This window comes from Cherax quadricarinatus, unplaced genomic scaffold (genome assembly GCF_038502225.1).
Source record: "Cherax quadricarinatus isolate ZL_2023a unplaced genomic scaffold, ASM3850222v1 Contig3609, whole genome shotgun sequence".
Lineage (NCBI taxonomy): Eukaryota > Metazoa > Arthropoda > Malacostraca > Decapoda > Parastacidae > Cherax > Cherax quadricarinatus.
The window spans coordinates 14611-28445 of record NW_027198635.1 but is presented as its reverse complement, the minus strand read 5'-3'; the positions used below and the strand labels follow the sequence as shown (position 1 = coordinate 28445).

The window sequence follows — 13835 nt, the reverse complement described above, 5'->3', positions numbered from 1 at the left end:
CTATATATAATTTGACATAAAAAAAACAGAAGACAAACTTAAATGAACCCAGATCAACACCTTCACACTGATTACATGTTAATGTTACCATTACTCCGCAGGTGTGAGTGTGGGTGACCCCAGGCGACGCTGACGAGGGAATATAACGAGGGGGTGATCTAACCAGGGTGACCTGACAAGGGTGACCTAACGAGGGTGACCCTAACATGACGGACCAGGGTGAGTTACGCGTTGTATATATATATATATATATATATATATATATATATATAATATATATATATATATATATATATATATATATATATATATATTTTCTTTTTCAACAAGTCGGCCGTCTCCCACCGAGGCAGGGTGACCCAAAAAAGAAAGAAAATCCCCAAAAAGAAAATGCTTTCATCATCATTCAACACTTTCACCACACTCACACATTATCACTGTTTTTGCAGAGGTGCTCAGAATACAACAGTTTAGAAGCATATACGTATAAAGATACACAACATATCCCTCCAAACTGCCAATATCCCAAACCCCTCCTTTAAAGTGCAGGCATTGTACTTCCCATTTCCAGGACTCAAGTCCGACTATATGAAAATAACCGGTTTCCCTGAATCCCTTCACTAAATATTACCCTGCTCACACTCCAACAGATCATCAGGTCCCAAGTACTATTCGTCTCCATTCACTCCTATCTAACACGCTCATGCACGCTTGCTGGAAGTCCAAGCCCCTTGCCCACAAAACCTCCTTATCCCCTCTCTCCAACCCTTTCGAGGACGACCCCTACCTCGCCTTCCTTCCCCTATAGATTTATATGCTTTCCATGTCATTCTACTTTGATCCATTCTCTCTAAATGACCAAACCACCTCAACAACCCCTCTTCTGCCCTCTGACTAATACTTTTATTAACTCCACACCTTCTCCTAATTTCCACACTCCGAATTTTCTGCATAATATTTACACCACACATTGCCCTTAAACAGGACATCTCCACTGCCTCCAACCGTCTCCTCGCTGCTGCATTTACCACCCAAGCTTCACATCCATATAAGAGTGTTGGTACTACTATACTTTCATACATTCCCTTCTTTGCCTCCATAGATAACGTTTTTTGACTCCACATATACCTCAACGCACCACTCACCTTTTTTCCCTCATCAATTCTATGATTAACCTCATCCTTCATAAATCCATCCGCCGACACGTCAACTCCCAAGTATCTGAAAACATTCACTTCTTCCATACTCCTCCTCCCCAATTTGATATCCAATTTTTCTTTATCTAAATCATTTGATATATATATATATATATATATATATATATATATATACATATATAATTATATATATATATACATATATATATATACATATATATATATGTATGGAAGAGGGTAAGGTACCTAGGGATTGGCAGAGAGCATGCATAGTTCCTTTGTATAAAGGCAAAGGGGATAAAAGAGAGTGCAAAAATTATAGGGGGATAAGTCTGTTGAGTGTACCTGGTAAAGTGTATGGTAGAGTTATAATTGAAAGAATTAAGAGTAAGACGGAGAATAGGATAGCAGATGAACAAGGAGGCTTTAGGAAAGGTAGGGGGTGTGTGGACCAGGTGTTTACAGTGAAACATATAAGTGAACAGTATTTAGATAAGGCTAAAGAGGTCTTTGTGGCATTTATGGATTTGGAAAAGGCGTATGACAGGGTGGATAGAGGGGCAATGTGGCAGATGTTGCAAGTGTATGGTGTAGGAGGTAGGTTACTGAAAGCAGTGAAGAGTTTTTACGAGGATAGTGAGGCTCAAGTTAGAGTATGTAGGAAAGAGGGAAATTTTTTCCCAGTAAAAGTAGGCCTTAGACAAGGATGTGTGATGTCACCGTGGTTGTTTAATATATTTATAGATGGGGTTGTAAGAGAAGTAAATGCGAGGGTCTTGGCAAGAGGCGTGGAGTTAAAAGATAAAGAATCACACACAAAGTGGGAGTTGTCACAGCTGCTCTTTGCTGATGACACTGTGCTCTTGGGAGATTCTGAAGAGAAGCTGCAGAGATTGGTGGATGAATTTGGTAGGGTGTGCAAAAGAAGAAAATTAAAGGTGAATACAGGAAAGAGTAAGGTTATGAGGATAACAAAAAGATTAGGTGATGAAAGATTGAATATCAGATTGGAGGGAGAGAGTATGGAGGAGGTGAACGTATTCAGATATTTGGGAGTGGACGTGTCAGCGGATGGGTCTATGAAAGATGAGGTGAATCATAGAATTGATGAGGGAAAAAGAGTGAGTGGTGCACTTAGGAGTCTGTGGAGACAAAGAACTTTGTCCTTGGAGGCAAAGAGGGGAATGTATGAGAGTATAGTTTTACCAACGCTCTTATATGGGTGTGAAGCGTGGGTGATGAATGTTGCAGCGAGGAGAAGGCTGGAGGCATGCGTGAGCGTGTTTGATAGGAGTGAATGGAGACAAATGGTTTTTAATACTTGACGTGCTGTTGGAGTGTGAGCAAAGTAACATTTATGAAGGGGTTCAGGGAAACCGGCAGGCCGGACTTGAGTCTTGGAGATGGGAAGTACAGTGCCTGCACTCTGAAGGAGGGGTGTTAATGTTGCAGTTTAAAAACTGTAGTGTAAAGCACCCTTCTGGCAAGACAGTGATGGAGTGAATGATGGTGAAAGTTTTTCTTTTTCGGGCCACCCTGCCTTGGTGGGAATCGGCCAGTGTGATAATAAAAAAAAATAAAAAATAATATATATATATATGTCGTGCCGAATATGTAAAACTGGTCAATTAGCAAGAACTCATTTAAAATTAAGTCCTTTCTAAAATTTTCTCTTATACGTTTAAAGATATATTTTTTTCATTAATGTTGATGTAAAAATTTATAATTTTGCACCAAAAGGAACTTAGAAAACTTACCTAACCTTATTATAACAAGAACAATTTATTTTAGCCTAACCCAACTAAATATATTTTAGATTTGTTTACAATAATTTAATACTAAACAAACACAGTGAAATATATTTTTTTCGTTAGGTTCAGAATGATTTTGGCGAAATTATTGCATACACAAATTTTCACTTGTCCTATATGGCAAGATGAGCGTTGCTATTTAAGCCAAGATCGCAAGTTCTGCCTATTCGGCACGACATATATATATATATATATATATATATATATATATATATATATATATATATATATATATATATATATATATATATAATATATATATATATTATATATATATACGTTTACATAGTGTGTGTTCATCAGTGTGAGATTATTATTATTATAATCAAGGGGGAAGCGCTAAACCCGGAGGATTATACAGCGCCTGGGGGGGGGATGTGGAAGGCATTCAGGCTTAATTCGGGGAACTGGAGCACAGATCCAATTCCCTAAATCAAGAGCCCCTCACCAACATCATCATAGGGAGGCCTGGTCACAGACTGGTCCACGGAGGCGTTGACCCCCGGAACTCTCTCCAGGAATGGATGTAGGTAGAATCACCAACACATGCTGACTAGCAGACTGGAATCATCTAGAGAGGTACTACCATCCTGCCACATGAATGTGATTCCACCAATACTTGTAGGATGGCAGACTGTAACCATCTACTCTGCTGTCTGCCAGCCTACTACACCTGAAGTAGACTAATAGACAGGAACCATCCACGGAGGCACTACCGTCCTGTCAAGAGAGAGTGAATCAAAAGCCTGCTAAAACGTTTTAGTCTGTCACGTTAGTTGGCCTCCTAAACGTTCCACTGTCAAGTTTATTGGCCCTTTTTTTTTGTCTCGTGAACATGCAACATAACAGGTAAATCCCTCAAACTTCTACTTTCATTCATGATGCACTTACCTCTACTTTCCCGTGCGTCCAATTCTAAGCAGAGAGACAACCTCCCTGGAAGTAAATATGAAAAAAACTCCTCGATAATGATCCAGGGCAGACGAAAGCCTCGTCTAAATTTATGAAGCATGTCATTAGTGCTAATATTCGCCAGTGACTCACAATCAAAGAGGAAAAGCTTGCTTTGTGCTGAGTACCAACAATGGTTCTGCAATGAGTGGCGTTCCGTGCAATATCGGCGTTCATAAAGTCATCAAACGTCATTGGCTTCCACTGCAACAATGTGGAACCACGGCTGTAAGAGCGAGCAATTAACGTTTGCAAAATCATACAGCAGAAAATGGAGGAGAAAAAAACACAGTTTGTTATTGCTTTGTAGGCCACTCTGTCGTCCTCTCTCAATGTGTCGTTGTCTTCAAACTGTAGTTGTCGTTTCAGACTGTTGTCTCATCAGACATAAATTTTACTATTGTTCGTGATACTGTGGTTGGTATTGAGAGGCTAAGATCTTACTTCCGATAGCATTTGTACAGTAACAAGAAGTACTGTGATACAGATAAAGAGAAGAGAGGTTAGCGTAAGGGAACAGGAGGGTTAGATATTACATAAGATGTGATAAGATTGTTCACCTAGCAGAAAGTAGGTACCTGGGTGCTAGTTACCTTATGTTACGCAGTGACATGCAGAAAAAAATATTTTACATAACATAGTTCCGAGAGTACTCTGACAGCGAACGCGTCAGGTCTGTACCAAGATACCCTTGTGTTGGAAACATAAACACATATGCAGTTTAATGTGATCCTGCCAGGCTACCCAAGATTTTAGACTCTATAACCCCACCCGGTAGATCATCAGATGCAGCATTCTCCAGCTGACCTCAACATTCTGAACCTGACTATAAATACTCACGTACCTTCCACCCCAGGTAGATCTGTTTGTGACTTGAAAAAGCCCACTGTGTGGGCGATACGTTGTCAATAAAGGATCACATTAAACTGCATGTGTTTATGTTTCCATTGTGTCGGTATTTTAGACCATTTATTTTCATACCCTTGTGTTACAGTGTCTGACAGAGTGGACATTAAAATGGTATAAAATACCGACAGGTTGTAGGTGTCTTACCTACAACCTGTCGGTATTTTATACCATTTTAATGTCCACTCTGTCAGACACTGCAACACAAGGGTATCTTGGTACAGACCTGAAATCAACTTGGACAACTTCTACTAGTGAGAATGGCTGGATTTGAGAGGGACCTGACCTCCCAACGACTACATTCTTACCTCTACTAGTGACCTACATCTCACCTCCTGGCGGTATATAATGCTCAATCCTGTCACTTTAACTCCATATTGTTTCAGACTATGGAACAATATGACTCAAGAAATCGTAATGACACGATTGCAAATAAACCATGACCGCGGGTTCAATCCCGGCCGGGGGTATGGTTTATGGAACAATACTCTTCTCCAGACTGAGGGACTGACCACCTCAAAACTTCAAGGGTGATGGACTGATTACATCGTCTTCAAGTCTCTTCTGCTTCTATCAACTTTTCTGTACTCGACTGAAGAAGCCTACTGTGTAGGCGAAACGTTTCGAAATAAAGATACCTAACTGTTGCATATGTGTCTTACCTACAACAAGCATATATATATACACACCCCTCTGGGTTTTTTCTATTTTCTTTCTAGTTCTTATTCTTTTTTATTTCCTCTTATTTCCATGGGGAAGTGGAACAGAATTCTTCCTCTGTAAGCCATGCGTGTTGTAAGAGGCGACTAAAATGCCGGGAGCAAGGGGCTAGTAACCCCTTCTGTTGTATAAATTACTAAATTTAAAAAAAGAAACTTTTGTTTTTCTTCTCGGGCCACCCTGCCTCGGTGGGATGCGGCTGGTTTGTTGAAAGAAAAGGAATATATATATATATATATATATATATATATATATATATATATATATGTGTGTGTGTGTGTGTGTGTGTGTGTGTGTGTGTGTGTGTGTGTGTGTGTGTGTGTGTGTGTGTGTGTGTGTGTGTGTGTGTGTGTGTGTGTGTCTGTGTCTGTGTGTGTCTGTGTCTGTGTGTGTCTGTGTGTGTGTATCTGTGTGTGTCTGTGTGTGTGTGCGTATTGAATGAATGTATATACTAGGCTTTTATTAACATTTATAGGCAATATACACACATTGTAGACATTTAATTATACTTACATTGTAGCTTTTACGCTTGTCGGCTACACGAGTCATTAAGGCTGTAATTCACCTGACCAAACTCAATTAAGGATAGTTTAATTTCTGAAATAGAGATTAAAGCAAACACTGGGGTATATATACCCAGAGATATACACCGCTCTCTGTTTATTCTATGCTAGTCTTACATGGCATGTCAACACGTAATTAATGAACATTCAAGTGGTGATATTAAGCTGTTTTTTATATATTATTAATTAAATCTCTGATGTTATTCACTATTATTTATGACTTTACAACAGAGACACTTAATTAAGCTTCATTTCATATTACATTCAATGTTATATTCAATGTTATATTCAATGTTATATTCAATGTTATATTCAGCAAAGATGTTTGAGGAAACAAATGATTTTTGTCATTTGCCAACTGAGATGAGCTGTTACTCGTGTCGAGAATAGAACCAGAGTTCAGAACAGCTGTAATAAAATAGTACCAGAGTTCAGAACAGCTGTAATAAAATAGTACCAGAGTTCAGAACAGCTGTAATAAAATAGTACCAGAGTTCAGAACAGCTGTAATAAAATAATACCAGAGTTCAAAACAGCTGTAATAAAATAGTACCAGAGTTCAAAACAGCTGTAATAAAATAGTACCAGAGTTCAGAACAGCTGTAATAAAATAGTACCAGAGTTCAGAACAGCTGTAATAAAATAGTACCAGAGTTCAGAACAGCTGTAATAAAATAGTACCAGAGTTCAGAACAGCTGTAATAAAATAGTACCAGAGTTCAGAACAACTGTAATAAAATAGTACCAGAGTTCAGAACAACTGTAATAAAATAGTACCAGAGTTCAGAACAACTGTAATAAAATAGTACCAGAGTTCAGAACAGCTGTAATAAAATAATACCAGAGTTCAAAACAGCTGTAATAAAATAGTACCAGAGTTCAGAACAGCTGTAATAAAATAGTACCAGAGTTCAGAACAGCTGTAATAAAATAGTACCAGAGTTCAGAACAACTGTAATAAAATAGTACCAGAGTTCAGAACAACTGTAATAAAATAGTACCAGAGTTCAGAACAACTGTAATAAAATAGTACCAGAGTTCAGAACAGCTGTAATAAAATAATACCAGAGTTCAAAACAGCTGTAATAAAATAGTACCAGAGTTCAGAACAACTGTAATAAAATAGCACCAGAGTTCAGAACAACTGTAATAAAATAATACCAGAGTTCAGTACAGCTGTAATAAAATAGTACCAGAGTTCAGAATAGCTGTAATAAAATAGTACCAGAGTTCAGAACAACTGTAATAAAATAGTACCAGAGTTCAGAACAACTGTAATAAAATAATACCAGAGTTCAGTACAGCTGTAATAAAATAGTACCAGAGTTCAGAATAGCTGTAATAAAATAGTACCAGAGTTCAGAACAACTGTAATAAAATAGTACCAGAGTTCAGAATAGCTGTAATAAAATAGTACCAGAGTTCAGAACAGCTGTAATAAAATAATACCAGAGTTCAAAACAGCTGTAATAAAATAGTACCAGAGTTCAGAACAGCTGTAATAAAATAATACCAGAGTTCAAAACAGCTGTAATAAAATAGTACCAGAGTTCAGAATAGCTGTAATAAAATAGTACCAGAGTTCAGAACAGCTGTAATAAAATAATACCAGAGTTCAAAACAGCTGTAATAAAATAGTACCAGAGTTCAGAACAACTGTAATAAAATAGCACCAGAGTTCAGAACAACTGTAATAAAATAGTACCAGAGTTCAGAACAGCTGTAATAAAATAGTACCAGAGTTCAGAACAGCTGTAATAAAATAGTACCAGAGTTCAGAACAGCTGTAATAAAATAGTACCAGAGTTCAGAACAGCTGTAATAAAATAGTACCAGAGTTCAGAACAGCTGTAATAAAATAGTAATGAAAGTTAAGACACATGTGCAACATCTGGATATCTTTATTGTAGACGTTTCGCCATCCAGTGGCTTTATCAATACAGATTCTAGGACATAATAGGAAGACAGTAGAACTATATACAAAAGATGAGGTAATCAGTCCCTCGGCCTTGGAGTTAGTGTTCACAGCATCGTGGTGGAGGAGAATCTGGAGCAAAGACAAGAAGACTGGCGGTTTATATAGGCGTCAGTGGATAGGGACGGGCAGCAGACGAGGGCAAAGTCACTGGTAGGCGGGATTCCCCAGTGGAAGTAGGTCCTTCCCAAAGAGATGGGTTAGTTGCAGCAGCCGTGAAGGTCTTGTAGATGTCCTCTGAACCAAGATTCCATGATGTTGCAGTGTCTGACAAGTTGTGCAAGAAAGGTATAAAATACCGACAATATACCTTTCTTGCACAACTTGTCAGACACTGCAACATCATGGAATCTTGGTTCAGAGGACATCTACAAGACCTTCTTCACGGCTGCTGCAACTAACCCATCTCTTTGGGAAGGACCTACTTCCACTGGGGAATCCCGCCTACCAGTGACTTTGCCCTCGTCTGCTGCCCGTCCCTATCCACTGACGCCTATATAACCGCCAGTCTTCTTGCCTTTGCTCCAGATTCTCCTCCACCACGATGCTGTGAACACTAACTCCAAGGCTGAGGGACTGATTACCTCATCTTTTGTATATAGTTCTACTGTCTTCCTATTATGTCCTAGAATCTGTATTGATAAAGCCACTGGATGGCGAAACGTCTACAATAAAGATATCCAGATGTTGCACATGTGTCTTAACTTTCATATTGTCGGTATTTTATACCTTTCTTGCACAAGTGGCATTCACGGCCACTCGGAGGAGGCTACGTGAACGAGCTAAAGCCTCCAGATTAAACCAGATTCCGAATACTGGGAAGACCAGAGTGGCCCGGGAAGAAGACTCGGCAGTAAGCGAGAACGGCCAAAATGGATATAACGACAGTTGTAAGAAGAAATTAGTCCAAAAGAAACGACGAAAGAAGAGGAAGTCGGTGACGGCACAAGCGACAGCAACCACAACCACAACATCTCTCATTCCTCCCCCCATAGCCGAGAGCTCCATCACTGAGAATGATATCAGCAACCCCAAAGACGAATGCTCCCCGACAGATGAGAAGAGGAGTACGGACGTTGTAATCAAAGTTAACCCAAAGAGTGGCAGCCAAATCCACCAGTTTATCGAGGAGAAACAAAAGATATCATTGTCGAAAGAACGTCGCGCTGCGCGAACACTAGGCATCATCATGGGGTCCTTCGTGGTGTGCTGGCTTCCCTTCTTCCTCATGTATGTCATTCTTCCCTTCTGTCCCTCGTGTCCCGAACCCAACGGTAAAGTGACCAACTTTATTGTCTGGCTAGGATATATAAATTCTTCTCTCAACCCCGTCATATACACTATTTTCAACTTGGATTTCCGAAGAGCTTTCGCAAGAATCCTGAGATGTCCCAACGCTGCCACGATATAATACACCATAGTATTTCCCTTCTTATATTGCATCATCTTCATCCTGGACTTCCACAAATAGTGCTACAACATAGCGTGCAGAAAAGCTGTCGAAACCTTCAAGCACCTCGGCATATGAACTTCGCTCACGCTGCGTAGCAGTGTTGAACACTGTCATGGTTTGTTGGAGGGCCTTAAACTACGCTATAAAATAAAAGCGTGATATTATATCAAAGATAATTTGTTTATACTTTACTGTATCTTCAGTGAAGAATATATTAACGTAGTACCGGTTTCAACATATTGTAGAAAACTCTTCATATCAATCACTGACACTAAAGTATTAAAATCAACAAGGTCGCTGAAACTGATAAGACACTGGCTTGCTAACCGAGCATCCGGTGTGTCTGTGCAGTGTGAGAAAAAGTTAATCAGTCTGTATATACATATATGTATAATCTTGTGTAAATAGGGAATTTATTGTGAACAGTAAGAGGAGACAATTGTAAAAGTAGTAGGAGTTACTTTTCTAGAGTGTACTTGTTGGGAACATGACGCATATCTTAGTTTCCATCACATTCACTTACACGTGAAAAAAGTCAGGCCTGATGGGCCCTTCGCAAAACAAAAAAAAGATGCTCATTTTATGTGTTTCACCTCTGGAAAAAATCCAAATTACTGCTTCCCAGTATATATTTATTACTGTGATAATGGGAACAGTAATAATGAAAGGAACTATCTACATCGATGATATAGAGTGAATCTGGTTTATTTCTAACTGACACGACTGAATTTATTTCCTTTTACGAAACAATTATACAAAGTGTGGGAAAATTTTATATAAAAAATAACCAATATATATATATATATATATATATATATATATATATATATATATATATATATATATATATATATATATATATATATATATATATATATATAAACTTAAGGGATGAAGGTTCAGACGCTTGAGAGTAATTACAGTTCTGGAACTTAATCTACGTCTTAATCTTTGATATATTGTAATTTTCTTATTTCATGATGATAATTCATCATCAGAATATTGAAATGGTACATTTTTTCCTAACACAATGAAATCTTTTAGCTAGAGAAATACAGTCAAGAAATACTTGGCTTTGAACAACTATGGAACTTCAAGTTGAAGCAGAAGTCAGACCGAGCAAGTTTTAAACAATAATGTAAGTCACATAGGAAAATAAATACAATGAAACAAAAGCAAGCATACAATGATCACGTCTCGAAAATAAGCATACCAGAGCATTCGTTGCTTCATGTATGTTGCTTCATAAAACCTGAGGCAGCATTGTCCCCATGACAACAATAATGGAAGTTGAGCGATTAACAGAGTATCTTGACATGTGAGGTCATTCAGAGGGTTTGACCCAAAGTTAAATGTAATATAATGCGTCCTGACATCCCCCCTACCACTTTCCTCCTTCCATCTGATGATGATGATAATGATGATGATGATGATGAAATAAGAGAACTGCAACACGTCATGGAATATTAAACTGAGTTACATCTTCCTATTTACATCTCAACACACCTCTGTGTTTTCCACTTAAATCATCTATTGTTTCTATATTATTACTTTATATATATATATATATATATATATATATATATATATATATATATATATATATATATATATATATATATATATATACGTATATGTATGTTTGTGTGTATGCTCAGTCGTATCTGTCAAAATACGCTTGTTTATATGCTTTCAATTATACTATAAATTTATAAATAAAGTTGGAATGCCGTGCTATATACAAATGTTGAAAAGATATGATGACTGAGAGATAGAAATAATACACGGTAGTGTAGTGCTGCTGCTGCTGCTGCTGCTGCTGCTACTGCTGCTGCTGCTGCTGCTGCTGCTGCTGATGATGATGATGATGATGATGATGATGATGATAGCTGAACTTAGCATCTGCAAATGCTTAGAATATAACAGCTGGACTGTTGCTCTTGGCTTGTGGACCTGGCAGCGTGGACTGTTGCCAGGTCTTGTAGAGCAGTTAGTACGGATAGAGGGGAAGGGGGATATTGGGGGGAGGGTGGGAGGGAACAAGGGATGGGAATAGAGAAGGGAGGGAGGGTTGGGGTGGGAGAGAAGTAAACTCAGTACCACACAAGCAGTAGTCAGTCATTCCTCCCAGTTTCCTGTACCCTCACCTTTTTTTTGTTGTGATTCCGTGAGAGAGTTCATCTGGCTTATATGTATACTTGTGTGCTTGTGCCACACAAGTATACATACATGTCGTGTGCTTGTGCCTCACAAGTATACATACATATCGTGTGTTTGTGCCACACAAGTATACATACATATTGTGTGTTTGTGCCACAATACTGTGGCTGGAACAATTCACACATAAAAGAACGCACTTAAGAGAGGAATATTGACGTTTCGGTCTGTTCTGGTCCCTGCTGTGACTTGACATTAGTCCAGGACGGACCGAAACTCGTCATGAAGTTCCTATCCTTAGTGTGGGATTTTCTGGTGAAATTCGTTCTTGTGTATGTTCACGTATGCGTGACAAAATTTATGTGTACATGTATGCATACGTAATGTTGAATGAATGTTTCGTGTGTTCACGTGTTTTTGTGTGGACTCACCTATGTTTTGTTTACTAGAGACTGAGTAATAGTTGCTGTATCTCTTCTGTGTCTTTACCTGTATTGTGTGTCCCCTTGTCATCTTGGTTGTATATACTATTCCCTTCTTCCTCTCTTATTTTCATTATTTTGCACTTAACAGGATCATTTATAGTCGCTACCTTCCTGTTTTTGTCTGTAGTTTATGTCATTCATGAGTCCTCAGTCCTGTGTTTGTGGAATGTTTGCAAACAGCGATTTGAGGAGGGTAAGAGAGGGCTGGCACGGTGAGGAACTCTCTTTCACAAGGCACTTTTCTTTCTCGTTCTCTTCTCCGACATCAAAGTGTGTATCGTAGCATTGTCTCAGCCTTTGTGTGTTGTACCTATGGACTTTCTCTGACTAGGTCATTTATGTATGTGAGAAACAGCAAGGGTCCCATCTCTGACCCTTGGGACACTCCATTTATCACCTGTGTGCACTCATCTCCCATGTATTTTCATCACCCGTGTCCATTCGTCACCTGTGTCCACTCATCATCCGTGACCACTTATCACCCGTGTCTATTCATCACCCGTTTCCTCTCAAAATCCGTGTCCACGCAAAACCTATGTCCACTAATTACCAGTGTCCACTCATTACTCGTGTCCACTCATTACCCATGTCCACTCATCACCCGTGTTCACTCATTACCCGTGTCCACTCATTACCCGTGTCCACTCATCGCCCGTGTCCACTCATCACCCGGGTTCACTCATCATCCAGGTCCACTCATCACCTGAGTCCACTCATCACCCAGGTCCACTCATCACCTGGGTCCACTCATCACCCAGGTCCACTCATTAACCCGGGTCCACTCATCACCCGGGTCCTCTTAACACCCGAGTCCACTCATCACCCGGGTCCATTCTGCTGTCTCTCTTCTTACCTCTGTTTTTTACAATATTCCCCAGATAATCCATTATTCCCGTGTTACTTCTGTCTGCTCTATTAGACTGTGTACGAGCCTCTCTCTCTCTCTCTCTCTCTCTCTCTCTCTCTCTCTCTCTCTCTCTCTCTCTCTCTCTCTCTCTCTCTCTCTCTGTTTGTGTATGGTGTTTCATCTCATAACTCTCGCTTGAGTGTGTGTGTGTGTGTGTGTGTGTGTGTGTGTGTGTGTGTGTGTGTGTGTGTGTGTGTGTGTGTGTGTGTACTTTGTGTGTTTTATGTGTGTGTGTTTGTGCGTGTGTGTGTGTGTGCGTGTACTTTGTGTGTTTTGTGTGTATGTGTGTGTGTGTGTGTGTAGGAAATGTATGTGAATGTGTGTGTATATGTGTAGGAAGTATATGTGAATATGTGTGCTTGTAAGTGTGTGCGTGTGTGTGTGTGTGTGTGTGTGTGTGTGTGTGTGTGTGTGTGTGTGTGTGTGTGTGTGTGTGTGTGTATGTGTGTGTGTTTGTGTGAATGTGATGTGCGTGTGTGTGTGTGTGTGTGTGTGTTTATAACTGTAATTGCCTATTCATATGGATAATCAGTTTCTTTACACGTGTACTCACACACACACACACACACACACACACACACACACACACACACACACACACACACACACACACACACACACACACACACACACACACACAAACTATGGTAAGGGGTCTATATAACTGGGAGGAGGCGTGTCACTGCCTACAGTTAGCTGGGTTATGTAGCATATCAACTCTGGTGACTACGGACCAAAATAACACCCCGT

General features: G+C 39.4%; 1 protein-coding gene across 1 annotated transcript; it reads left to right on the top strand.

Annotated features, from left to right (window-relative positions):
- Positions 1-206: 206 nt before the first annotated feature.
- LOC138852053 (tyramine receptor 1-like) lies at positions 207-10298 on the top strand. Its single transcript, XM_070081671.1, has 2 exons — positions 207-219; positions 8827-10298. The coding sequence occupies exons 1-2, from the start codon at positions 207-209 to the stop codon at positions 9492-9494; spliced, it is 681 nt and encodes a 226-aa protein (XP_069937772.1). The 3' UTR covers positions 9495-10298.
- The last annotated feature ends 3537 nt before the right edge of the window (positions 10299-13835 follow it).